We start from the raw sequence: 25882 nt of genomic DNA on the forward strand, positions 1-25882 counted from the left end.
TCTATCTAAAGGTAACAGTCGATAACGTGAGCAGTTTGCATGAGGGTCAAGAGATATCTTACTAGATAATCCTTTCTCATCACGCTCCGGCAAAAGGTCAGTAGCGTAGGAGTTGTGCACGAAAGAAGTTTTGACAAGAAGGGCCGGCGTAGAGAGATGTGCATGCAATCTACAATAGACGTGGGTAGGCAGAGGAGTACAGTCTGTCAGTGCAGTGTCAGTCCGCCCCATTCTGCCCATCTCCAGTGCAGGGAATGAGGAATATTGTGCTGGTACTCCCGTCTCGAGACTTTGTGGCATGGCCATCATATGCGACGTTATATCGTGCAAGCCGTGAAGTGAAAAGCGTACTCGAAAACTATGTCGGTAATGCCGTCATCAAGCTTTCTGACGAAAATCTTGCCAAAGATACACGTACAGGTACTTGTTTCTGGCGAGAACGACCAAATCGCAGCCGTGAAGACACACCTCAGTCTCTGGTGTATGCCGTCCTTCAGAAGAAGTCCTCGCGCGGAAGTCGAGCTGCTGGCCTGTGGTTTCCGATGCGGCGCCGTTCACAGCTTGATACGTAGGCATTGCTGGGCAGTTTCGCAGGAGATCTCTAATCCTCCTCGATTTCGCCCTCCTCGCTGCCGGAGTGCATGCCAGCGTCATCTTCTTTCTTGGACACGGGCTGGACAGCAAGTGGAGACGTGGGTTTCTGGGCCTTGGGGGAACGCTCACGCGGGGTTTGTTCTCTCTTGATCCTCTGCAAGAACGCATTAGCATTTCGTCATATACTCCGTTGGTAAAGTTCGGTCAGACATACCTTGGAGTCTCTGGATTCCCGACGTTCGGTGCCGTCGTCGTCCTCTGGCCGTCGTCGTCGAGCAGAGGTCGGACGCTCATCCCCATACGGCAGCTCTTCCACGGGAGCCTTTTCGACACGGCGGCGGTAAAGCCTCTCACGCTCTTCCTCGCGGTCTCGCCGTTCGCGGTCATAGTGGCTTGGAGGCTCGTCCCGACGGGATCGAGGGTAGTAGTCTCGGTCGCGCTCACGCTCACGTTCCCGATCACGATCACGGTCCCGTTCTCGGTCACGATCACGCTCTCTCTCCCGATCGCGGTCTCTCTCGCGTTCCCTGTCCCTATCTCTGTCGCGCTCGCGATCTCTGTCACGACCGCTGCGGTCCCTTTCGCGGTCCCGCTCCCGATCACGATCGCGGTGAGGCTCGGAAGCACGCTTTTCGGAGACCAGACTTTCGGCCATGCTGGACTTACGATAGTTCTTTTCTCTTTCGGCAATCGCCTTGCGTCGGTCCGCCTCATACGCATCAGGCTCGGGACTCCGACTATGGCGCGAAGGACGTCCCCGATCGCTGCGATGCGAACGATCACCACGGTCGCGTTCGCGCTCTCTTTCGCGGTAAGACCCGCGATCAGGCGAGCGTTCTCGCCGCTTCTGTCGTTCTCTATCTTCCTCCTCACGTTCTTTGACACGTCGGAGAACCTTCTCAAACGCACCGCGGCGAGCCTCTTCCGAAGTGACGGCCTGGAACTCCGGAGCACGCACAAGGCGGGGACGCACCTTCTCCCAGGTATCATCGGACAGGATGGGTGGCTCAAGGTGTTTCACGAAAGAGCGCAGGTCATCAATGGCCCTCCGTTGCTGACGCTCAGCAAGTCGGTCCTCCTCAGAAGCGCGTTTGGTCTTCTTCTCTTGGAGCTACACTGCTTGTTAGCGAAACGTGCTGTGGTAGCGGGACCAGATATTCAACTTACCCTCTCATAGAGCAGTGACATGACCTCATGATCCACGTTAGCAGTCCGACGATCATCCTTGAGAACTGATACAAACTCTTCGAAAGTAGTCTTCGGTGTGAAGTCGAAACGCCGGTCCTGCATGTGTGAGTTAGCGTTTTCTGTACATGTGATAGAGGAGTGGCAGCACCACCAAACATACATCCATAACGTCCAGGACGTCATTCCTGGTGCCCCTGAGAGCTCGCTCTTCTTCTTCGACCATGTCCCAGAAAAGGTGCACTGGCATTGACCCAGCCTGGCCGCAGGCATTGATGAAACGTTCGTCATCTTGAATCAAGGGAATAATCTGGCTCCATTTCGTGCCAGCTTTGATCTTTCCTGCTCGACGTAGCTCCTGTAACAACTTCACGAACGCGTCGCGGCGCTTCCGTTCGACCCGAAGCTTCTTATTCTTCTCAGTCTGGCGAGCGTCGTTGAAGTTGCGCTCCAGAAACTTGATGTGGTTCTGAAAAGCAGTGAGGATATCAAAGTCGGTCAAAGTCTTATACTTCTCGTCATTCTGGAAGGGCCCGCTTGACTTGAGCATGCTGTGAGCCTCGGACCAACGAGTGTACGGCTCCAGGTTGAGCTTTGGCAAGAGCTCGATCAGACCGTCCATAGCGCTCTTACGCATGCTTGCCTGTTGCTCTACATGCTGCTTTCGAAGCTCAACGATGTAGTCCTCGAAAAGCTGACGCCGCTCGTCCTCGTTGTTGGTTGACCGAAAGATAGTTTCCCCTTCGATCATGGGACGAGCCGTCTTCCAGCGCGTATAGTGTTTGATCTCAGGATGGCTGCGGAGCATTGTAGCAAAGTCTGTCCGGAGTTTGGCAAGGCGCTCCTTTGCCTTCTCCTTGTCCTGCACGACAATGTCCTGGCAGTATTGCTCAAAAGCAGCCTTCCTGTCCTTAGGATCCTTGATGGCGCGGAAGTGAGGGTCCCTGATCGTGGCACGCATTGTCTGTTCCCAAGTCCAGTCTGGCTGCACTCCGCTGCGTTTCAAGAGCTTGACAAAGGCAGCCTCGGCTTCTTCGGGGGATGCAAACTCTGGCTCATTGCTCGCTGGGACAAAAGCAGGATGCCGGGGGTCCGCTGCGAAGCCCATGTGGCGCGAATCGTGATGCCCGTCGCGATAGTCCCGATCCCTATCTCTGTCGCGTCCACGGTCACGGTCACGATGATCTCTGTAGTCTCGGTCGCGGTTGTAATCTCGGTCTCGGTCTCGGTCACGGTCGCGTTCTCGGCCCCCATGTCGCTGGTCATAACCTGAATTGTTGTAGCCATTCTGAGGACTGGATCATGTTAGTATTTGCCATGCTGGGACACTGTAAATTGCACTTACCCAGACATGGAATCCTGCCCAGAGGCCACTCTGTACGCTTCAGGCATCTCCCAGGAACTCTGCTTGGTCTCTGTGTTGTACCAATACTTTCTGCCACCTTCGGCCGTGTATTCTTTCCATGGCTGGCTGGCAAGGGCGCGCTGCGAAAGAGACGGGTATGGTAAGCATTGACGATACGCAATGAGCCAGGGCTTTGCTGGCCGGTATCTGAGAGGGACGTACCTCGGCGGGAGTCATCATATCCTCTGGCTTGGTCCATTGAGTGACCTTTGTCAGCGAGTTGTAGTAGTAGACGCGCCCCTCGGGCGTCTTGTGTTCCTGCCATGGATTTGGCTGCCCGAACGGGCCTGGCGCGCCGTTCATGATGAACTTGAACAGATAGCAGATGCTTGCTTTGTCGAGCCGGCCAGTGGCAAGGCAGAGCGTAAAGGCGACCGAGTGAGGCGTGCAGAGGCAGGCGCGCAACGGCTAGCAATGTCTGTCTGAGGTTGCGAGCTGCCTGCACATGTGGTGTGGTGGTTGCCCTTGGGAGGCTAAATTTGAGTGCAAGGCGCCAGCCGATTTTCAGCCACTGCGATAAGTGGGTCTACTGGGGACCCTGCCGGGCTCGAGATCGACACCCGCGAAATGAACAGCATGCAACCACGAAACAAACACTACTCGCCAAGCTGCACCAACTCCAGAGCGGCGACTCTATACCACGGAAACTCACGCGGCAGACCTGCTTCTGGCACGTTTGCAGTTGCCCTGCAAAATCATCGACTGCCAATCCTGCACCCAGCAGCCATGCGCCGTTGTTGATTTACGTCTAGGCATTGGTAGGGTGCTTCCAAAGTAGTTGCCATAGTCAAGTCAAGGGCCGGCCATACGCTGAGGACGCTTCTGCATTGCTCCGTCATGGCAGTGCCAATGCTGGACGACGGCACAGACATGCCACTAGACTTTGTCGAGTGCTCTAGTCTCACGTATTTCGTCCCTCTGGATTCTGCTCTCGACCTCGAAACCGCGTTCGACCCATCAGATGCGGAACCCTTCGCTGGTGTAGACTGCCGCGAGTCCTTATTCTTTGGTAAGCCGAATCTAGAGCCGCGTGCTTCAGCAAGCTCCTACATCTCACATGTGCTCATCTCAGATATCAGATGAAAATGTGCAACTTTACTTGGTTCTCAAGACTACACATGGCGACAACGAGTCACTGCAAGCCATTCTGCGCGGGCTGAGCATAGCAGTCGAAGCGCAGGTGGTCAACAATAGCGGGCTCGACAAGGACTCGGCCGCGTCGTCAGAGGTCATCTTCTCTGGCACGCTCAACGGCTCAGAGAGCCCACAGATTGTCAGCTCTGTCGGGCGCAACGAAGCCGCCGGTTGTACATGCGTTGTTTGGAAACTCCCGGTCTTCCTGGCGCGCCCAAGGATGCGACTACAAAAGCCCGCCGTGATCATCACCGCCAATGCCAGTCTCATGTCTACTACCTCATCGGTGGTTGATGCCTCCAGCGATGGGTATTTGACCAGTGGTGTTCCCTCCTCGCTGAATCTGCTTGGGGCTATCGGTACAGATCCGTCGCTCAACGGTGTCAAGCCTCGCTTGTCTGCACTGCGTGTGTCACGGGTGGCTCCGGTGACACAGCATGCGCAAGATCACCTGAGACCAATCAAGTCTTTGTCCAAGCTGACGACTAAAATCTTCCCGGTATGCCACTCACGCGTCCGCTTCTCTCGGCCCAATGCCAAACCGACAACTACCACAGTCATCGCCATCCTTGAGGTAGACTTCACACCCTTCTTCGACTGCGAGGTCATCCTCAACAGCATCACCCTCGAATTGGCGGATGGCACGGTAGAAAACCTCACAGACCATGCGGACCTGAGACTCCCCCTATCGTGTGTCGCCCACGATCATGTTGTATTTCTGTATAGAGTCGCTCCCGCCGATGACCTAACAGTGGCTAAGAACCCGACAAGGGACATGGACATCACCATTACTGCCACAGCACTTGTGGAGCCAGGACAATGCGAGCCCGAGCTCAAGATGGCATGGAGGGCAGCTGTCGACTTCACACTACCCTTGAACCCAGGATATGGCGCCACGATGCAGCCTATGCAGCGATCTCATCGGCCAGGCCAACTTTCCATCGGGGGTGACAGCATGACTTCGCTGATCGCACCGTCCGTCGCGCGACCCGATGCTCTTCCGTCGCTCGAGGCCTCCACGACGAGAGTTGAGAAGTCGGTGCCTGAACTCGGCATCACAATGACCTTTACCGCACCTCCCACGGATCTCAAGATTAGCATTGGGAGCGAGTTTGCGTGGAACATATTCATAGTCAACCGCTCTTCATCAGCAACGAGCATGCGGAAGCTGGCGCTGGTCGTCATTCCCCGTAGAAGACGCAACGAAGCACGCGTGACCCGGCCACCGTCCATGTCGCGTCCATTCGGTAGCTTCAGCAGCATAGGTCAACCGCACGGAAAGGCCGCCGCACAACGCGATCGTTCTGTAGCGGATGCTGTGATGGACGACAATATCGTGCATGCCATGCAGCGCAGCAGTATCGTCGACAGCGCAGACGTCGCGTGTCTGAGCGGTGATGTCCGCGTGGGGCCTCTGGCGGCAGGTGCTTGCCATTCAGTCGAGCTCAAGTTTCTCGCGCTTAGGTCCGGCATCGTGAGCGTTGAGGCTGTGAGGGTTGTGGATTTGGCTACGAATGAGCACGTTGATGTCAGGGACCTGCCGACGACGATCGTCGAGGCTCTGGACTAGTTCCAGTCACGGCTCGACATGAAGATCCTGTCGAGGGCCAGTTGTTCATCAATCACAATCACATCCACGCGGCGTGTAGCACCTAGAGCCATTAGCGGCAGACATTGCATCTTTGATCACCACATATCCTGGGTTTTTTTTTTCAAGACATCTGCGCAAGAGAATCATGCCAATGCGGCTTCGCAATCGTAAATTTTTGTTAAAAAAGCCCCACAACCTGAACGCCGTGATGATAAACGACAAGTGTAAACTAATCGCCGCAGCTATGCGGCCGATTTGTTTTCTCTATTGCTCCATCTCATCCGCAGTGGCACTGTCGTCTCCCCACAAGCCCTCGAGCTTGAACTCCTTGGCCCACTCCGTCACGATCTGCTTCTGGTCCGGCAGGGCCTCACCCTCCTTGGGCGGCGCGGCACCTTCCACGGCGACGGGGAGGATCGGGGCGTCAACCCATCCTTGGATGCGGCCGTCGCGCCAGTCCGTGACCACAGTCATGGCGGCAGCGTGGATGTTGGGCACGCCGCCACGGCTCAGGCGGCCGCGTTTCCGAGCGACCTGGACGAGGAAGTCTGTCGTGGCATCGCCGTTGCTGGTGGACAGCAGCGGGGGCAGGTCGTAGACGTCCATGAGCTTCTGGATCAGCTCGGGCGAGGCGGAGAGTCTCTTGAGCAGGAGCGTGACGGCAGGGACCGGGTCGTCGATCTCCTTGGGCGGCACGGCGTTGAGCAGCACGAGGTGCGCGTGCGCCTCGATGACGTTCTTCCTGGCCACGAGGCCGCCCTCGGGCGCCGAGGGGAACACAATGCCGGGGGAGTCGAGGAGGGTGAGCTGCTTGTCGATCTTGACGGCGCGGATGCTGGTCGTGACACCGGCCTCGGCGCCAGCCGGGCATGCAGAAGCGCCGCGGCTGCCGAGACGCGCGAGCAGGGCGTTGATGACTGACGACTTTCCGACGTTGGGATAGCCGATGACGCCGACGGAGATGGCGCGCTTGAGCTGTTTCGAGGCGGCAAAGGACTTGAGAGACTTGAAAAGCGCGGAAGATGTGCTCTGGACGGTCAGATCCTTGTGGTTGAAGGTCTGAGCATTGGGCGCAGAGCCAGAAGCCCGAAGAGGCAGTGTCGGGAAGTACCTGCGCAGGTAGACGAGCCAGTCCTTGAGCACCTTAGGGGGCACGAGGTCGACCTTGTTGAGGATGAGCATGAGCCGCTTGCCACCGCTGGCTGCGGCCATGACCATGCGCTCGACCTCGCGCGACCTGGTGCTTTCCGGATCACGAGCATCCACGACGTAGAGCACGACATCGGCTTGGTCCACGACCTGCTTGAACACCTTGTCGTATGCTTTCCTCGAAGAGCCAGCGTTGGGCAGGCTGACGCCCTCTTCGTCGTCCTCGTCGTCTTCGGATTCGTCCTCGGAGTCGTCCATCTCGTCATCCTCGTCGCCGCTCTGCAGCTCGCGGTCGTACTTTTTTGCGGCCTTCTTGGCACTCGCAATGAGGGCAGCCATGGGGTTGGACTCGTCGACATCGTCCTCGTCCATCATGTTGTCGTCACCCTCAAAGTCCTCCAACTCGGCTCCATCCTCGAGAACAGCATCATCTTCCTCAGTAGTGGCGGCGCCACCGGTTTTGCCAGCCTTGAGAGCCTCTCTCCGCCGCTGCTGCTCTTCCTGTTTCCGCCGGCGACCCTCTTCGATCTCGTGGAGAATCTTCTCTTTGTATGGGAAAAGGTTGGGGATGCCGGGGTCCTTCTTGAGCTTCGACTTCCACTGAGGATTCTTCTTGGCTTCCTTTCTCGCCTTGCGCTGTTTCGAGGCCGAGGCCTTTTCAATCTTGTGCCGGAGACGGGTGGGCGTCCGCTTCGACTTGGGCTCTGTGGATGGCGAGACAGGTTAGCTGGTGGTTCTTGGTACTCTTGAGGGGGCGATTGCAGGTCTGCATACTCTTGGGCTTTGAGATGTGGTTCGGCATTGTTGCAACTCAGCCTATGGCGAATGTGATGGCTGTGTTGAGGACAATGTCGTGAGGATTGCTGGTGTTCGCGGCCTCGAGGTGCGGTCCGCCACCTTATTGCAGCACCAAAAAAAAGTCCCAGAGAGCCCTGCAGAAAGCCCAGAAATTTTGGAATCTGCCATTTCTGCCGGGCCTCTCCGCCCAATCACAGGCGCTACAGCTGCAGCCTGGGACTCCACCCCACTCTCACCGCCTGCCTTCTCGCCGTAGACGCTCTTTTGACTCCAGACTGCTCTGTGGCATCGAGCTGGTGGCATTGCTGGGGGTCAGCACGGCGAAACTCGCAATCCGCCGCGCCTGCGACCCACCAGCGTTGCCAATGATGTGGTGCACTTATTAAGCTGCCAAGTGGTGCTGGCCACGATGTCTTCCAAGCACACTGGGCGGCTTCCTTTTCGGGGCTACCGTATTGGTATACTCCGCCCGTCCTTCCAACGACACCGGAGCTTTACACCAAGCTCACCGACAACTTCTCGCTCACCAGATCTTTCACATATGTACAGCCGGCTGAACGCAAGAGCATAATAGAATCCCTTCACAGCATCAGTCTAGATCCCCGATTTCCCTCATCATCTCCACACAGGAACCAGTTGAAGCAGGCCATTCAAATTATCGCCACATTCACGATGTCGTACACAGCACCACCACAGAACATCACCTTCAAGGGCCTTCTTTTTGACATGGATGGCACCATCATCGACTCAACGGCAGCAGTCGAGAAGCACTGGCATACGTAAGGCATTAGCAAAACGTCCCCCAAAACTGTTGTGACCAAGGTCATTACATTTGTGGCAAGAAGGCTAATTTGCAGCTGCAGAGTCGGCAATGAGATCGGTGTGGATCCTGTTGTCATCCTCGAGACGTCCCACGGCCGTCGGAGTATAGACATGCTCAAAGTCCTTGCCCCGGAAAAGGCAAACTGGGAATGTAGGTCCATCTCGTAGGCAGTGGCCGCGATTGCCAACGACCACTTTGGTTGGTCATTCTCATTCCTGCATACGAAAATGGTCAATAACATTGTGCTTCTCTTGTCCAGATGTTCGCCACATGGAGGGCCTTCTACCAAAACTGCACGGCGAAGATGCCGTGGAGATTCCTGGTGCTCGTGCCCTTTTGGACGAGCTCATCGCGGCTCAAGCTCCATGGGCCATTGTCACATCCGGGACTGTCCCTCTTGTTACAGGCTGGCTCGATAGACTCGAGCTGCCTCATCCGGAACACCTCGTCACTGCCGAGTCTGTTGAGAATGGCAAGCCCGACCCTGCTTGCTACGAGCTGGGTCTTTCGCGGCTGGGCCTCGATAAAGCTGTCAGTGGCGAAGTCCTTGTTCTCGAGGACAGCCCCGCTGGCATCGCGTCGGGCAAAGCTGCTGGCTGCAAGGTCATCGGCGTCGTCACAAGCCATACACTTGAGCAGGTTGTTGCCGCCGGCCCTGACTGGATCGTGCAGGATCTTCGCAGCGTCACGTTTGTTGAGTCCTTACCCGGCGCAGTCACGCTGCAGATTTCGAATGCGCTGGCTACGTCAGGTTACACCAGTGCACATCTCTAACTTAGTTGGCACAGCTTCGTTGTCACTTTCTTGCAGCCGTGCTCAGAGTCACGATGACGACGGCGCGGCCCTGTCTTCACGTCATCTAGGACAGTGGCAGTCACACACAACAATGTACTCGAATGCTCAAAGGCCGCTGAAGACCGAGATCCAACCACCGAACCAAGCTATGGTCTCAACCAGGCTATGGTCTCCGCGCAAGGTCTTCTTCTATTGAGCAGCTGATTAAGAGCGGCTTATTGAAAGCAGCGTATAGATTGGTTCAACTATTTCGTGCTGGGAGATTAATTCTGCCGAGTTCTGGACGAAAGAGGTCTGCCCGTTTCCAAGGCGGCATACCGTGCCTCGCACTCCGAGGGAAACCGCGAGTTTAGCCGCTTGCACTTAGATCGCCGAATAGAATGCTAGATGAGACTCTTCCGCGGCCAATCTTTGTCACATAGATCATCCTGGCACAACAATGTTGAGACGTCCCGATTCCTCGCAGCGAGAGATGACACACGAATCGGCCACAGAAGCTGTACCTGTCAGTGCGGCCCGCAAGGACACTATCTGCACGGTTTACATCAGGAATATGACAAAACAACGTAAATGAGCCGTCATTGTCGGATTTGGCTGCTTCGGGAAGCAGGGCCAATATTGCTTCAAGCTTGCAATAATGCTCGTTTCTATGTAGTCGCTTGTGCCCAATAGCCTTGCGGACCGTGTAGATGGCCCCGGATCGGCAGATCTACCGTGGTGGTGTGATTGTTGCAGGCAGCCCTACCCTATGACCGGACGCAAAATGTCGGCTGTCGGCAGGCCACCGTTGGTCTAAGCTTTGTCCGTTCCCAGCATTCGACGATTTGGAAATGATGATCGTCCACGCTATGGGTTGCTCGCATCTGCGCGACCCCAGTTGCAACCCATGTCGGGCTGGGACCGTCAGCTGGACACTGCTGTTGATGAAAGCTTGGCGACAATTACCACAAGCGCCCAATGAGCCGCACGGTTTGGCGTGCCTCGTTGCTTGCTTCACCTGAATGCGGAGCGCGGCAGATCGCAAGCAGGGGGGCTGGCTGGCATGACATGGAGTCCGCAGCAAATGAACCCGGCTGACAGCCGACTTGTTGGCACGCGCGACTGGCCGACGCCATGCAGGGTTCCTGCATCTGTGCAACATGTCACGAAAAGAGCCGGGCTCGACCATCATCAGCATTGCCCGAAACCAGACGGACGGCCTGAAATGCCCGCCCATTTGCTCCGTAGGTCTGGACACTAGAACGCATCCGGGGAAACACTCCTCGAGCGGGGGGCTACCGGTCTTGGACACACGGCAACTATCACCTGTAACCTGTACTAAGATCGGGCCGCTGGTAAACTACTGTTGTCAACTCAACTGCCGTCAACGGCGCCACTAGACTATTTTGCGCGGGTTCCGTGCGCATCAAAGTTTATTGATACTTTGTTTTTATAATTATCCGCGCGCTGGCAACCGGGCAGTTAATTGCGTCCCGGATAAGGAGATATGACAGTACTGTGCTGTTGGCGGCTTCGAGTGACACGACCGGGCTTGTTTACACGATTGGGGGTCCGGGCAGTGCTGGCCAGAGCCTCCACCCCTGATGGTGATCCTCCTCCTTTTCCCCCTGAACGACTGCTGGCGAATGCTGTCATGTGTCTGCTAAGGGGCTGATCATGGCTTGCCTGGCCTGGCCAGCTGGCACCCAACCACTGCCTGATTTGACAGGCAATACTTGACTGACATATGGAGATCCAGGCATGGTATCTCTGCTCGGCACGTAAAGCACGTCATCCTGTCAAAAGATCCCTGATGATCATTCTCACACCGGATACTGCCTGATTACCGACACGGCGGGTCACCACTACTCCAGACGTGGCATTGGGCACATACGCACGCGCCGGGGAAGCGTCTGCGCTTCTCTCTCTCTCTCTCTGCACGGCCGCGGCCGAGCCACCGCATGTGTGATCTCCCATGATCGATGAAATCTCACCTGACCATGCTTGGACCCTGTCTGCGTGGCTCAAGAAGCCCGTATCTATCGCGGGGTTGGGAAAGGGGTCCAGCACTCGGTCCCCACGGACGCAACATCACGCAATAACAACAACCTAGCCTCCTAGCGACGTGTCGGGGCATTTTGTACGGGGTTTGGTATAATTCGTCATGACTCACGGTTTGTACCGGCGCCCCCCCCCCCCTCCCTCTTGATGTCCGGGTTACGCTCACCTGAGCCCATGCGAGAGTGGTACGCCACTTTGTGACACCTGCGCTTGGCTGCAGGCGCTTTTGGGAGGGGTGGAGGGACACCACCTTTGTGTGACCGACCGGTTGTACAGCCTAGGTACCAATGAAGTCCACCAGACGACTACTACTGGGGCAGTGTTGCTCCGGATCACCTGGGGAAGCCTGATTGGTGATCGTCGAGGCTGCTTGCTCACGCGCCCTCAGCACCACCCCCGTGGCTTACAGATCCGGACTCACCGGCCCATGATCGACGGGGCGTCTCGGTAGTGGTCGTCATCTAATCAGCAAATAGGAAGCCTTTTCTCCTTGCAGTAGAGGAGGAGACAACGCAGCGACTGGCTGCAGGTAGCCGGTGAAGATTTGACTGCTTTTGGCAGTGGATACTGGCTCAACAACACACTTGCTGGGATTAGGTAGCTCACGAATGACAGGTTTCTTCTGGAATGGGCGAGCTGCGTTGCTCTAGTGGAGGAAAGACCGTTGCGCTGGCCGAAACGGGCCATTATGCGGATGGCTTTCGAGTGAAGGAGCCTACTTTTCGAGGCAACCCCCCTGATGTGCAGATCGTTGTAGCGGAAGAGATATGTTGCATTTACAGCAAAAGTCTGGGTGAGTGTCCATCGTGCACACGTTTGGGAGGAGCACATCTCTATTAGGAAATCGATAATAATAAAAAAAGCTTACAAAGTTTCCGGGTCATCGTAATGTGATGGGCATTCACGTCAAGGTAAAAAAAAAACCGTCATCTAGACTTCAAAAGTCCCCAATGATTATCATTGGTGATTACCAATTCGACTTGGAAGCACGTTCCGGTGAACAGGAAAAACTCAAACGATTGGCAAATAGCAATGTGCATTCGTGCTGCGGATGGCAACTTTGATGATCGGTTGTGTATTTTCCTGGCCAGCCTGACACTCGCAGATCGGCGGTTGCCATTGCGAGTGAGAGATTTGGAGTCACCCTAGCGGTAGTCTGGAGTGCACCAGTGGTCGCTAAAATGGAGACACAGTACGCCTAGATTATTCTGGTTAATTCACGTAGGTAATAGACACAACATGTGGGCAAATAATTCGCAATACGCCGTGACCTTCCGTCAGAGCCGCGTAAGATTATAAGCATTATAATGCTTCGGTTTTATTTGTTATACGTACAGGGGACTGGAATGATATGCAAATGTCAATGACTCAAAACCCGTACATTCATCAAGCTGACAATCTGGATAGGCAGACCACGCATATTCCTTCACTCCACAACCAGCATTTGCATTGTCCACTTTTATCTCACTGGCAACAAACACCAAAAAAGGGGGACAACCAACGGAGCTGAAAATCCATAAACTATCAGTCACAGTATCCTAAAGAAACAAAACTCCCATGGTTTCACTAAGGGAGCACCACTGGGTAAACGAGTCAGTCAGTCATTCTGCTTCCCCTTTTTCACCACCGTTTCCCGCGCCCTCCCGGAGAAACGTCCGCCTAACAGACCCGCAAAGAAACGTGGACAAAGTCTCGTCTTGATACACACGAAACTCACAGGGGACCCGTTGATTTCCACGCGGCACCTTCATTCCCGGGCATACACCGCGCGTAAGCACACACACGCACACACAAAGGGGTCAAGTAGCGTGATTGATGGAATGTAGAATAGACACTCCCCCCACACCACCTACAGTGACGTCGGCGGCCTCACCATGATGATTCGCTGCCATGTGGCGCCGTCCATTATAGAGGGAGAAAAAAGAACGGGCTTGTATGAGGAATGTGGCTGTTTCAACCTGCGGCGAGCACAGGGGGGGAGTCCCCGAGCAAGCGGCCCGACAGCTGAAAGAAACCAAGGGCATATCCCCATCACCGAGGGTGCCCCGTTTTTTGTATAGTACGGCTTGCTGGGGGGAGGAGAAAAAAAAACACCCAAAAGGGGACAAAGTAGAGAAAGAAGATCGCGTCATTGGGGCGAAATCGTGCCATCACGGGCCAGATGCAACAAAAAAACAGCCTCGTTTCCGCTCCGCTCCGGGAAAGCCCTTCAGCCCTGACAAACATGTCACATATCTACTCGGAGCGGCATCTTCTCGGGCAAGTAAACAAAGCCGCAAGCGAGCCTGGAAGAGGGCAAGGCGGGAAAGGGGTTTGTTGCTCGTCAGCCAGTCGCAACACAGAGACTGGCTTTTCTCTTGCTCCTCGACACGGCACGCCCGGGACGCCGGCAAGCACGGACATTCTAGAACACGTGGTCTACGCAAAGAAAGAGGGACCCGTTGGTCTCTCGGGGGAAGGCCCTCACACAGGGAGGGAGAGCACTAGATACACTAGGAGCAACGGTATTTGTCTGCGATGCCGTTGGGTCTCGACCTGAGGCCAACCGTCTAGGCCCCCCCCCGACCCCCTGGGCACGACGAGAGTTGACCATAAGCCCGTGCCTCCCTCGTTTGGCCGCCGTTGATATCTCATATTCTTCACGGCCACGGTCGGGTCGCATCAGCCAATCAATATCCCAGTGCCAGTGCCGCCGCCAAGGTGTCGTGCTCAACGAGTGAGGCGTATCTTGCATGAATAATGCCCACCAAGACCCATTCACATTACAAACCAGGGCCAAAGAAAACGAAGGCATCAGAAACGAAGTGGAAAAAGACGGTGGGAAAAAAAAAGAAAGGAAGAGGAGTTCAAGCGCCGAGAACGCAGGAGATCACGTTCTGGCAACCGAACGGGGTTCACGCAACATCTGCCAGCCCGAGAGCCAAAACGGGAAACACACATGCAGGCCCAACAGGGCAAATCCCAGGCCAGTCAGGGCAAGGTGAACGAACAGAGAGACACGGACAGAGACAGACCGGAGAGAGAGAGAAAGAGGAAGCCAAGGACAAAGAAACGAAAGAGCAAAAAAAAGCAAAGAGATCGACGCTCGGCCCGCCCGTCGATCATCACATATGTGACCCCAAGCCCCACGCTTCATGCTAATTATGCCGGCGGGATTCAGCCAAGCAGAAGAGCGAGCGGTGCACAGCAACACATGGATAGACCCTGTAAAAAAGAGTGGTGGCTGCGGCGGCCATGATTTCCACCATCATCACCACCACCACCACCACCACCATTACCGTTGATTGCATCGTAACCGCCAGCACCCAGACACGAAACTCTGAGGGTGATATAGGCACGGCTCGTGTAGACCGGCAAAAGAAGCAAAAGTATGCATTTTCTGACAGGGCATTCTCCTCAAGCAACAACACGGGGCAAGGGTTTGTACCAGGTGACGCTGTGGGACGAGCAGGTCAGTTCGCAGCTGGCCGTCCCTTGCTTTCCTTTTCCTTTGTGCAGCGTACCCACCGAGGAGGAGGCATGCGAACGGTACCGTCACCTAGCGTACTGGCTGCAGCCATGTCTTGCCCGTGGATCACTGGGGGAGCGTGCTTCGTGCGCGGTCTTTGTTGTGCTGGGTACGAGAGGCTTGCGGCGATCGACCCTCTGCGCGCTCACATGCTCGCACCTCGCCGGCACTGCGGGTATACGGGATTCTTGTCGGGCCTCGTCTGGGGATTCGGCCATGGGCTCCCTGGAAGAAACACTCCACCACGAAGCTTTGCCGACTGCTGTTGTCCTTGTCCCTGACGAGTGTCCACGATATGGCAGGTTTGCCCCTGGCAGCAGACACCTTGCTGTGCCATGCTACCCCCAAAAGTTCCTCATCCTGATCCCCACGATGAAGATTTTTCTGTTCGCGAATCTTGACCATGTCATGTGCACAGAGCTTGGTAGTCCGAGGATGCCTGGTAAACGAGGTCACCGCCTCCACTGTAACACATTCCACCGTTGTCGCGGTCCTGATGTCTACGCGGTAATCGTCGGAACGATCCAGACCGACAGGGGACGACACGGGAAAGTGACTTTAAAGGAGCCCAGAATAGATACGCGAGGCTATATCAGAGTGGCCGCAGCCTATTAAGAAGCGGCTCGACCCCGGAGCGAGCGTGGACGTGAGGGCTGTCCGCCGGCGGTACGACGCTGGCGTCGCAGTGTCAGGCGGAATGACGAGTTGACAGTGGGGAGCCGGACGTGGCTCCCAGCAAATGCAGCATCCAGCGAGCGAGTCGCATCCCCAGGCAGATTCAGGCCTAGTGCCAGGACCGAAAGGGCAGTCAAGGGAGGACGCTTGGCCCAAAGCGAGTACACCCCTTCGACAGGTTTGTTTCCCGTATCCCTGCCCTAGGCCTGGCCATGGGCCTTCAGGTCGTCGTCCAGGCCTGAGCCCATGGGTGGGGGCCGTCGGCAGGGGAGCAAGAGAAGGGAGAGTCGTGACCCTCGTCAACCCATCTACAATGGCACGATGGCGGCAACAACAACAACAACAACAACGGCAGAGCACGCCTGGCCTTCAAAGAGAAGGGAAAAAGGGGGCCGCCCATCGCTCACAAGCAGATTCGCATCAACGCACCCGCACGGTGGACCACGATCTCTTGCTAGCCATTTCTCAGAGGCAGGTGGACGCGTGCCGCCAGGCAAGCCCGGTGGATGTGCAAAGGGGCCCTCTAGGCTGGCAATTGCTTAGGCGCCCGTTGCGGACCCTCACGAGGCGCTCGCCTAGAAGCCCGGCAGAGTGGTCTGTGGTCCATGACTGGCTGTTTACTGAGATTGCGGCGCCTCAAACACCGTAGTCGTGAATGTGCCTGCGTGCGGGAAAAGCTTGGCTTTGCGACTCTGTTCGGGACCGGGTTGGGGCGTGCGATGGCAGCCAGCCTGACTCGGCGTACACTTGCATCTGCACATTACATCCCATGGGATCAGATCCAGGAGGTGCGCGTGCTGGATTGGGCTGTGCTACAGGCGGCAATGCCAACACTCCGTGCCACCCAGCTGACAGAGCATCCGCGCCAAGGGGAGAAGGGGGGAGGGGACAACGAGCATGGTAACATCCAGCTGTCAGTCACTGCTGCCCACGTTTTCCGGAGTAATAACACACCTTTTATCATACTACACCACCTTCACCCCAGGAGCTCAGGGTGCCATGGCAGCCGCATGTTGTGATTACGTCCTATCGCCGGCCCTGAAACTCTCGATGTCGTACGCGGTATGGAGCGCACACAAGACGATGAAGGACGAGTTCCCGCTCAATGTAGCCATGCACAGACCTTCACCTCAAAGGACTTGCCCGCTTCAGCCCCGGCTGGTCATTCGCCAATCGCTCGGCGGACTCCAGACGATAAAGACCGAGTTCTACCACGCGCGGCCCCGATGTGCAGCGTGCTGACAATCGCCATAATATCATCGAATTTGGCAAATGCTCTCGGATCCGCAGACCCTGCCCGCAGGGCGATTAGACTTCTGGACATCATGGAAGCCGGTCGGATTTCCATATCCATAATTAAGTTCCTTTCAGCGATTAGAGAATTCTCTGGATGGTCCCTCCCTCATCTTGCACTACGGAGTCCTGTACCCTGGCTGTCCGCCAGGGGGGATGTCGGGCTCGCAGGGATTTGCAAGCACCGATCTCCTCTCAGCTACAGGGGGTCAGGGGCCAGATCCACGTGGCGTGCCAAGGGTGACTCGGAGCGGACGCGCCGTAGCCAGCTCAGTCGAACATCGACCTATCCTGGCAGGCTGCTCGTCAATTCTTTGCCGGGCACCACGCGAGGGAATCGCCATTGCTGGGGTTGTTGCCAACTGGGTACGTTGCCCGCGGGTACGAGGTGGAACGCTTGGAAGCTTTGCGCCATACAGTAGCGGAGGCATGGGGAAATGACGAGTTGGAGCACCTGCAGGCGGACAACGGGGACCAATGGAAGGACCCAAAGGTCATCGGCGAATCCCGATCTGCCCTGGGCTCTAGGTTGGAAAGAATGTGTTTTGCGGGCAAAAAGCCAAGACTGCGGAGCCAGAACCACAGTCTCGCAGCGAAAGATGGGATGACGATGACCGTAGGGACCCCCCTCCTCCCCAGGGACAGATCTTATCCGGCATTCTAGCTTATCGCGCACGCGGAACCCGAACATCGCGCAAAACATTGTCTCTGCTCGCAATTGCGTCGTCGTGTCATTGCTGGTGCCGTTAAGCCAAAAGTCAGCATGCTGTGCACATCAAGACGAGACTGGATGGTCAGCACTGCCCCGAGGGCGTTGGCACACGTGCCGCCCATCTGTCGAGGAACGTCGATGAGGGTTGGACCAAGCGGGCCAGGCTTGACCATTCTGGGCTGCCGCGCCGGTCGAGGACGGATGGCGAAGTGGACGACGAGGAAGGCGGCGCGCCACGGTGCTCTGCTTGGCCGCCGAGCTAGACCTGCAAGCCCAAATGGGCATCCACAACATGGCCGACTTGAGGAGGCGCCGACGCAGCGTATTGCCCAAAGAAGAAGCAGAGGTCACCCAAGTGGAAGTGGTGTGTCGTGCCGCCCACGAAACGGGCCACTCGGGAGACACAGGACGCCCAGTTTCGTGCATGGAGGGTCGGGTTGCATGCAGCCATGCTGGCCCTTTGCGAGCGAGGCTTCGGAGTCGAGGTGGCGGCAGCGGTCCCAACATGCAACGCCGGGACGTGCAGTTGCGGTCGGTCCACGGGTTGTGTTGCTGAGACACGCCGGGTCTGGTCCTGGTGCCAGCCAGCCAGCCAAGCACCCTTGACTGGCCGGTGGCCGGTGGGCGAGGGATTGGTGGTGATCCAGAGGCGCGACGAGGTCCACGGGTGCAAGCAAGATAAGCAGATTGGCAGGCACCCTGGTACGTACCTTGGGCCGTCTGGGGTAGGCACCGCCGCCTCAAGGCGAGCACAATCTCCAGGGCTGTCCCGGCTCGCACTGTCGCACAAAACAATGACCGCCACCTCGCCATTGTCTCTGCATTTAAGCTTGTGCAGCGGGATGCCACGGTGGGTAGCATTGCCACTCGGAACCAATCGTGTCCGGCGCGCGAATGCCTGCCTGCAAGGCGGCGGCTTCGCATGTCCTCCAGCCTCGAGCGTCGCTCTCGTCCACGTCTCAAGCGTCCCAGGCGCGCGCCAGAGGCAGCCAAGCACGACAAGACTGGCCCAGGTCGGATCTAGAGGCGGCTGGTGGCAAGCCCTGGCTGATGTCCGGGAGGCGTGAGCCGTGTCTCTCGACAACTTCGACCCTGGCCTGGCCCGACAGGTGCCCGATGGCCAACAGATGCCGCCCGTGTGCTGCACTCGCCTGCCTCCACCGGTAGGGAGTTGTACGGCTCCTGACCTCGCCCTCGATCTGCAACCTTGGCTCCTTCATTCGACGCGTGCGAGCAGCTCTCCAAGGTCCACTCATGATCGTCATCAACCACCAGCAAGGGTCCCGACCCCTTTGGGGAAACAGCGCTCTCCAGCTGGGCCGGACTCGGCAGTGGATGGCTATCCCTTCCCACCCCAGCACCCTGGCGATCGTCGCCTTGCTGGGATTCTCTGACCTGCAGCCCACAGCGTCATGGGCAAGACTGTGCGTGTCGGTCGTGGGCATGGCATGGCCCGGAACACCCTCTTGCCGGCGTCCCACCGTCAACTACACCTCCATCTTGGTGCCCTCGGCAACTGCCCAGACAGACGCTCATCACATGTCGCCCATTGGCAGAGCCACCTCCCAGAGGGGTCATGACAGCATCTTTGACTAGTCCACAAAGGCACAACTTGCCTCCATCTCATGCAGATGACCAGGCCCGGCGCTCACTTGGCTGGCGCTTCTGACGCCACTGAAGTGCTCCCTCGAACAATTAACCTTCATCGCTAGGACCCAATGCGACTTTTACCATATCCTGGAGGCTGTTGCAGCGCCTCTGGCAGTCCTTGGCATTCCCAAACTGGGTCTGTGTGCTCCGTACCACGAGAGGCATTGAAGTGGGACATCAAACACCACTGGAGAAGCCTTAGCTACTGTACGATTACATAGCACCTGACACTCCACAGGTAAACCTAAAAACAAAGGCATCCCAGTACACCTGCCCCAGACTCCTTTGCACCAGATCCATGGCCCTTTTATGGAGCTTGACATTCCGCCAGTCCATAGTACAATCTGGCTGGTCAATGACTGTTCGGAGCGGCACGCTGCTCGAGAAAAGATCATACTTGATATGAGATACGAAGTGGAAGCGGATATAAACGTGCAAGCCTGGATACGTGCTCCTAAAATTGTGTAGAGAGGCACAGCACAAAGCACATGTGGTCAACACTGCTCAGAAGAGCCCATGGCCCTCCCATGTGGACTACAGTCTGGGTTTGGCTGGCGTTTGTCTCATTCGTGGTGGCCTGCGACAGAAAGTCTCTATCCGCCAACGCTTCAAGGCATTTCCAACGGACCATGACATAGACTTGGGACGGTCGTAGGTCGACCGATTCCCACGATACAACCACCTGGGAGACCCCGGGCGCAAGTGCAGTCTTCCGCCGTCTAGTGCTGTTCTTGCTTGGTAGGCGTGTGCCACCAGAGCCTTCCTGCATACAACTAGCCAACGGCCACTTTTACTGTTTTCAACTTGCAACGACCAACACCGAACAGGCACTGTGCACTGGTGCCCTTCTCCAAGAAGAAGTGCGCTACTTGTCCAGGCGGACGCTGTACAACTCCACTGTTTGTGGCTCGGCGTCAATTTCCCAGCGCGCGCCAGAAACTTTGGAAATGCATACGTCAAAAGACGTAAGGTACCCGTCAAGAGATGCCCTTGGACAGCGATCTGCTTCCGCTCGCCAAGAAGAGTGTAGCTTGGACCTTGAGACAGTTGGCTCAGCTCGGAAGGGAACGGACAGACAAGAGACCTTGCCGTGCACAAACAAGCTCTGGCTGCGAGGCCTCACGAGCGCCGGTCCACGCCTATCGTCCCGCACCCCTGTCCCAAACATCGGAGGGATCCTCACAAAGATTTGTGGCACAAGTCAACCGTACTCTCATGGAGTCGCATTGCCTGGCGCAGCTAGGCCAGGGAACCATTGAGCAGGAGACCGTTGCAGTGGCCGGTCATATCTCCAAGACTGGATCCTGCGTGCATTGCCTGGCCTCGCAGCCCTGTCTTTGTCCAACCAGCCGCCGGGGACACTTGCAACTTGCAGGAGTCGTGAAGCCAAAAGTCTCTGCCTTGCTCAACAGCGACGAGAGTTGACGCACTTCGCCTAGGGACGGTCGCACAGGCTGGAGGTGAATTCAAAAACAGTCTCGTCCTGAGAGGCTGTGAGCTGAATCAAAGCATATGCCGGTAGCGCGAGGCCAATCGCAAACAGGCCCAGGGATGTATGTGACGCCTTGACAGCTTGACAGCTGGAGTGCGACGTCGGGAAGCCACTGCTGGGCGACTGGGGTGTTCGACGCAGTGCTACCGTACCTGCTCTGCTCTGGAGAAACAGGGACAAGGGGGCCTCCCTGCGCCTGAGCTGAGAGGAGCCTCGAGCGGAGACACGAGGGCGACACAAGGGTTGTACAGGACAGGACAGGACAGGACAGGGTGTAGCAGAAAGAGCCTGGCACGCCTGGGGCGGGCAGCGGGCGGGCGGGCGGGCCTGTCTGCCAGCCAGCCAGGCTGCATGTCCGCCGCGATGAGCAAGGGCTGAGTCGACGACGCAATCTCACGATGCAGTACCGCGGAAGTACCGACCAGAGTCCCGGGGCCCCGACCGGGCGGGCGTGCGCAGCCTGCCTGCGTGCCCACTGACAAGGCGCCAGCTCAGGGTGAGCGGTAGGGATGACGGGCGCAGGTTAGCGGCACACCAGGCGAAGACAATGGGGGCGCACCGAGAGAGACGGACGGCCCAGGCACAAGTCCCCTGTGCTTGCTAGCCCCCCTTGGAGCCAGCCGGGCCCGCCACGCCAGTCGGCGGTAGTGGCAGACGACGTGCGGCCACACACACACGGACACACAGACATTGCCCACCACCAGAGGGATGCTCGTCGTCCCTCGCCGTGGGCGCGGCGCGGCGGGATGCCCACGGCACCACGGACTGATCGCTGCTGGGCGCCCGCGACTGGCGGACGGGGCGACCCGAGTACTTCTCTACTCTAATATGCTCCACCCCTTCTCCCTTCCGGCCTGACTCTCTCCTTGTGCTCCCTGACTGTTTTCCTGTTCCATCTTGAAGCTGCTCGAGTCGACAGTGCCAGGCTTCTCAGCAGTCACAAACTTGGTGCGAGACATAGGCAACCTCCCGGCTGTCTCACCCGTCCCCATATCAGCTTGTCCTTGCAGGTGCAACCGCCCCTCGCCTCGCCTCCAGTCGATCCACGCCTTCCCGCCGACATTAGCCCTCTTATACCACGCCCGTCTCTTCCGATTCTGCTCCATCTTGGCTCCTGCCTCTCTTTCGTCGTGCTCTGTCCGCCAGCTCCGCCGCGAGATTCGTCTCGTACACACTCGTTCATAGTAGATCGCTTGACATAGAGTGCTATTCTACTCCATAGCATTGCCTTTAGTCACTCTTTTTATACCAGCGCCTAGTACTGGCAACCAACAGTCAAAACGACCAACTCGACACGCCCTTGGGTTATACCTCTTATCCGCTTTGCCACGCCAACACATTCGTTCACTTCAGCATCGAAGAGTCATCCATTGGTTCCCAACCTACAAGGGAAGCAATAGAACAAAATTTACTTCGACGATTGGTTTCATTTGTTTTGGCTCGCCGAATCTGGTTCCCAAGACCACAAAGACGACATCACTTCTCCCCACGCTGCGTCGCGCTCCCACGGTGCAGGAGCTCTAGGCATAATGAATATGCAATACGGCACACCCTCGGGCTTCGGGCCCATATTCAACTTTCCTGGTAACCCGGGAACCGGCTACCAGTATTCCGAAACACAGTTTTCGGGCCACCCCGGCTTTGGGCTCCAATATCTGTACCCGTTCCAGGACCAACGCAGCCAGCTTATGTCGGAGCACAGCGCCGTTGGTGACAGCAAGTCCGAATCGAAACCCCGGCTGTCCAAGGAGGAAGTCGACAAGCTCGAGAAAATATTCCAGGAGAACCCCAAGCCGTCGAGTTCCGTCAAGGCACAACTCGCCGACGAGCTTGGCTTGGAGCGTCCACGTATAAATGTGAGTAGGCTCTGATGAGGGACCACAATGAGCTGGACAACATCGATGTTGGAGAGTTCCCGCACTAATCATGTACATAGAACTGGTTTCAAAACCGGCGTGCCAAGGCCAAGCAGGAGAAGAGGCAGGAGGAGTACGAGGCACGGAGAATGGCCGAGAAGGATCTGAGCTCATCGTCGACACCGCTCTCCCACGACGAAAACGCCACCGCAGGCGCCCGGCCAAGTTACTTTGCAGAGCCTGTCCCGCAGAGGATGAACCCTTCGACGGCGCTGTTCCCAGATTTTGAGCCTGTGGAGGAAGAGGGTTCCGCAGACGGTGCTGCAGCGGATGACTACGCCAAGGACTTCAGCTCGCACAACGAGATGGCATTGGAAGGGAGCCGCGCTCCATTTCAGTCCTTGCCAGCCCTAGACATGCAAGCTGCTCACGTTCAGATGTCCTCGTTCTCTCCCGAGAGTATCTCGTCGCCAAACTTCGCCTCCAGCTCCACCGCCAACTATCCGGCGTTTATGAACACGGGGACGACCCTACAACAAATGAAGGACAGTGCCGTGACCCCGAACCACGGGCTGCCTTCCCCCGAGGAAGATGACACTGTTAGCGAAGCTGCACTGCGTGCCCAGTACAACCGGCTGCAGACGCGCAGCTACTCGACTTCGATGGCCTCGCCTGCTCATGGAGAGCTCATCATGCCACGCTCTTTTGGGGCTGATGCGTTGGACTCCTTCAAGTCCCCTCCTCCGCCGGCCAACCTTGCTTCTAGGCGGAAAATCCCTCGCCCTGTTGCTCTACAGACTGCGTCACTGAAGAGCCGGGCGCTGGGTCCTGGCACTACACCAAAGACAGTCTTGGACGGATCCAGGCGCTTGGATCCGTCGAGCCCTGCGACTGCCATGCGCCGTATCGTCTCTGCCACTGGAAACATGCCCGGCCGCATCCAGAAGTCGACCGCGACTCCACGATCCCCAATGTTCTTTGGCCGCAACTCTGAGGCTCTTTTGCAGTACCACACTCGGTCGCCGGCATCGTCAGTCGGGCCCTTGACGTCTCCATTCTCCGCCGCACCGACGACACCCATGACGCCTGCTGTGTTGGGCATGCAACCAGCTGCAGAGCCAGCGGTGAACACGACTGTGGATGACGATGCTTTTCTCATGGACTCAAACACTCCTATGGGTCTCCCCGGCGACTTCAGAGCAAACATCAAGACGCCCCCAGGCACACCAGGTCTCATCATGCATTCTGCCGCACACTTCCCTCTGCAAAACTTTGCGTCAAATTCCGATCTCGTGGACCAGCCTCTCTTGACTCCTTTCTTCCAGTCAGGTTTCCCGGACCTGCACACGAGAGAAATGCCCAGCTATGTCGATCTGAGCGGGAGCAGCTTACCCGCGACGCCTCTGTATCCAAACATGTCGATGGTGGGGCAGACTTCCCTGGCTGCCCAGACACATGGTGCCACACAGTTTGACTGGGACGCCAATGAGTCCGTCACCTCGTCAAGATCATCACCGGATCTCTCCCGATCTCATATCCACTTCATCCAGAACATGACGCCAAATGACTACAGCATCCACGACCGGTAGCATGTGGTTCGGCATTGCCACACGCCATTGTACAATCGAGCCGTTCTCTCCATTTCAAACATTTTCTCTCACAAGCCCACTCTGGGCTTCTCTTGGTCGGCATTGAGCATGCGAACTCTCTTTTAAGCGGTCCATTCCAGCTTCCAGCCATTGCAAATGCAAATGCAAAGCAATCTTCTCTTTTCCTATCGTTTATGTATGAAGGTCTTCTGGCCCATCCCATGTATATGCCGGCCGTGAATAAACGCCACGGCAATGCAGGCGCACACCATCTTGTTTAATCTCCTTGCGTTTAATATGACGAACTCGGGCTCGGGACGGACGGGAGGGGAAACATCACGGACAAAGGGGATACTGGAGCAAAAAAACCGGGAAAGGGAGGAAAGAAACAACAAATGATACCCTTGTTTAATCATTTCAGATTCTGGGAAACAACCAGTCAGAAGAGAATCCACGAATAATTGAGCCATACTTAATAATAACGTCGCGTGGTTACGCGCCCCAGATATATATAGCTACTTAAGTACGTATGCAAACCGCGACACGCGTGAATCTCATGCTACTGGTGACAGTGATGCAGGCCAGCATACTCGAGAAGGTGGAATAGACGAAAGGGAACCCGGAAATACAAGTCCAAGAGCAGCACAGTGGTTCGACAAGACCACGGTGCTTCACGCTGTCATTTCTATACCACAAGAAGCGCCATCTGCCCCCTCCCCCAGGAGTGCCGCGACGTCTTTCATTACCTCTCCTCCTGATTCCTTCATACCTACGCGCTCCTGAACCGACGTCGACATACAAACATTACGTACATATAAAGGCAGGCTGGACCTAGGCTGGGCTGGACCGCAATAAAGAGGAGGAGGAAGAGGAGGAAGAAGGACAGAAACGCTAGCAAGCAAGCAAGCAACATGGAGAGGGAGTTGCTTAACCTGAAGACATACGGAGTCTCCCTGCCCCATCCGTCTCTCCGTCCGTCCGTCTGCCGTTCTGTGTGCGTGTCTTGTTTCCTTCGATATGTGTTCACTCCAACTCGCCCACCCCTCGGCCGGCGCTTCGCAGTGTTTCGATCAGGGGACGGGGAACGGGCCGAAGTCTCGAAACTGTTGTGGAAAGGGGAAAAAAAAAAAAGAGGCCACGATGGCGGGCAGAGACCACTGGAGTCTTTTCTACATTCTCGGAGACGATGGGTTGTGGACAGGACGAACATGGAAGGAGGCGAAGGTGGAGGAGGAGGATGAAAAAGAAAGGAGAAGAAAATGAAGAGGATGAGACAGACACAAAAGCAGCCATCACACACATCAACCATAGCTCACAAACGGTAGGACGATTCATGCTGTTCATTCCAGAACAAGCTGGTACTGTCAAGAACAAGAGCTTTGAACAAGTAACAGAACGATACAAGCCACACTACCAAGAGCGGAGATGGACAAGGAAAGAGACAAGAGGAACCATATCAAAAGCCAATTCGCGCAGCCCTTCGTTTACCCAGATCATCCGTCCCAGAAATATGCCGTGTTTCATAAAAGAAAAAGCCTCATTGTGCGTACGTCCGAAGGAAGGAGGGAAAAGAAGGAAGCAAAGATGAGCAAG

General features: G+C 56.5%; 9 protein-coding genes across 9 annotated transcripts; 5 read left to right on the forward strand and 4 right to left on the reverse strand.

Annotated features, from left to right (window-relative positions):
- Positions 1–601: 601 nt before the first annotated feature.
- Positions 602–3487, reverse strand: B0I36DRAFT_376281 (uncharacterized protein; the record flags this gene model as incomplete). Its single annotated transcript, XM_046160439.1, has 6 exons — positions 602–748; positions 809–1698; positions 1758–1878; positions 1943–3074; positions 3125–3264; positions 3347–3487. The coding sequence occupies 6 exons, from the start codon at positions 3485–3487 to the stop codon at positions 602–604; spliced, it is 2571 nt and encodes an 856-aa protein (XP_046009777.1).
- A 298-nt stretch (positions 3488–3785) lies between these two features.
- On the forward strand, positions 3786–6060 carry B0I36DRAFT_330900 (TRAPP trafficking subunit Trs65-domain-containing protein). Its single transcript, XM_046154902.1, has 2 exons — positions 3786–4193; positions 4264–6060. The coding sequence occupies exons 1-2, from the start codon at positions 4022–4024 to the stop codon at positions 5886–5888; spliced, it is 1797 nt and encodes a 598-aa protein (XP_046009778.1). The 5' UTR covers positions 3786–4021; the 3' UTR covers positions 5889–6060.
- On the reverse strand, positions 6061–8137 carry B0I36DRAFT_273618 (P-loop containing nucleoside triphosphate hydrolase protein). The gene is made up of 2 exons (XM_046151329.1): positions 7833–8137; positions 6061–7762 (listed from the first exon to the last, which is right to left on the reverse strand). Exons 1-2 carry the CDS (start codon positions 7858–7860, stop codon positions 6174–6176), a joined length of 1617 nt encoding a protein of 538 aa, XP_046009779.1. The 5' UTR covers positions 7861–8137; the 3' UTR covers positions 6061–6173.
- Positions 8138–8528: 391 nt separating this feature from the next.
- B0I36DRAFT_248461 (haloacid dehalogenase-like hydrolase) lies at positions 8529–9453 on the forward strand (the record flags this gene model as incomplete). Its single annotated transcript, XM_046150386.1, has 3 exons — positions 8529–8635; positions 8720–8829; positions 8939–9453. The coding sequence occupies 3 exons, from the start codon at positions 8529–8531 to the stop codon at positions 9451–9453; spliced, it is 732 nt and encodes a 243-aa protein (XP_046009780.1).
- A 370-nt stretch (positions 9454–9823) lies between these two features.
- On the reverse strand, positions 9824–12201 carry B0I36DRAFT_352403 (uncharacterized protein; the record flags this gene model as incomplete). Its single annotated transcript, XM_046157105.1, has 5 exons — positions 9824–9902; positions 9978–10183; positions 11681–11791; positions 11922–11975; positions 12121–12201. 5 exons carry the CDS (start codon positions 12199–12201, stop codon positions 9824–9826), a joined length of 531 nt encoding a protein of 176 aa, XP_046009781.1.
- Positions 12202–14753: 2552 nt separating this feature from the next.
- Positions 14754–15407, forward strand: B0I36DRAFT_330905 (uncharacterized protein). The gene has a single exon (XM_046154903.1). It carries the CDS (start codon positions 15034–15036, stop codon positions 15301–15303), a length of 270 nt encoding a protein of 89 aa, XP_046009782.1. The 5' UTR covers positions 14754–15033; the 3' UTR covers positions 15304–15407.
- Positions 15408–18491: 3084 nt separating this feature from the next.
- B0I36DRAFT_160091 (uncharacterized protein) lies at positions 18492–19288 on the reverse strand. The gene has a single exon (XM_046148645.1). The coding sequence runs from the start codon at positions 19145–19147 to the stop codon at positions 18662–18664; it is 486 nt and encodes a 161-aa protein (XP_046009783.1). The 5' UTR covers positions 19148–19288; the 3' UTR covers positions 18492–18661.
- A 747-nt stretch (positions 19289–20035) lies between these two features.
- B0I36DRAFT_415127 (uncharacterized protein) lies at positions 20036–20777 on the forward strand (the record flags this gene model as incomplete). The annotated part of the gene is made up of 1 exon (XM_046162033.1): positions 20036–20777. A coding segment is annotated over one exon (576 nt), but the record flags the coding sequence as incomplete, so codon positions are not given.
- Positions 20778–22221: 1444 nt separating this feature from the next.
- Positions 22222–24382, forward strand: B0I36DRAFT_160100 (uncharacterized protein). Its single transcript, XM_046148646.1, has 2 exons — positions 22222–22700; positions 22781–24382. The coding sequence occupies exons 1-2, from the start codon at positions 22374–22376 to the stop codon at positions 24287–24289; spliced, it is 1836 nt and encodes a 611-aa protein (XP_046009785.1). The 5' UTR covers positions 22222–22373; the 3' UTR covers positions 24290–24382.
- The last annotated feature ends 1500 nt before the right edge of the window (positions 24383–25882 follow it).

The sequence above is a fragment of the Microdochium trichocladiopsis genome (genome assembly GCF_020744255.1).
Source record: "Microdochium trichocladiopsis strain MPI-CAGE-CH-0230 chromosome Unknown B0I36scaffold_8, whole genome shotgun sequence".
NCBI lineage: Eukaryota > Fungi > Ascomycota > Sordariomycetes > Xylariales > Microdochiaceae > Microdochium > Microdochium trichocladiopsis.

What these genes read in the sequence shown, in the direction of transcription:
- B0I36DRAFT_330900 (XM_046154902.1), top strand. Translation starts at nt 4,022, where the DNA reads ATGGCAGTGCCAATGCTGGACGACGGCACAGACATGCCACTAGACTTT. An exon ending in CCGCGAGTCCTTATTCTTTG is followed by an intron (nt 4,194 to 4,263) that starts GTAAGCCGAATC and finishes CTCAGATATCAG; the next exon opens with ATGAAAATGTGCAACTTTAC.
- B0I36DRAFT_273618 (XM_046151329.1), bottom strand. Translation starts at nt 7,860, where the DNA reads ATGCCGAACCACATCTCAAAGCCCAAGA. An exon ending in CCACATCTCAAAGCCCAAGA is followed by an intron (nt 7,763 to 7,832) that starts GTATGCAGACCT and finishes CGCCATCCACAG; the next exon opens with AGCCCAAGTCGAAGCGGACG.
- B0I36DRAFT_330905 (XM_046154903.1), top strand. Translation starts at nt 15,034, where the DNA reads ATGCGAACGGTACCGTCACCTAGCGTACTGGCTGCAGCCATGTCTTGC.
- B0I36DRAFT_160091 (XM_046148645.1), bottom strand. Translation starts at nt 19,147, where the DNA reads ATGCCCACGACCGACACGCACAGTCTTGCCCATGACGCTGTGGGCTGC.
- B0I36DRAFT_160100 (XM_046148646.1), top strand. Translation starts at nt 22,374, where the DNA reads ATGAATATGCAATACGGCACACCCTCGGGCTTCGGGCCCATATTCAAC. An exon ending in TGGAGCGTCCACGTATAAAT is followed by an intron (nt 22,701 to 22,780) that starts GTGAGTAGGCTC and finishes TCATGTACATAG; the next exon opens with AACTGGTTTCAAAACCGGCG.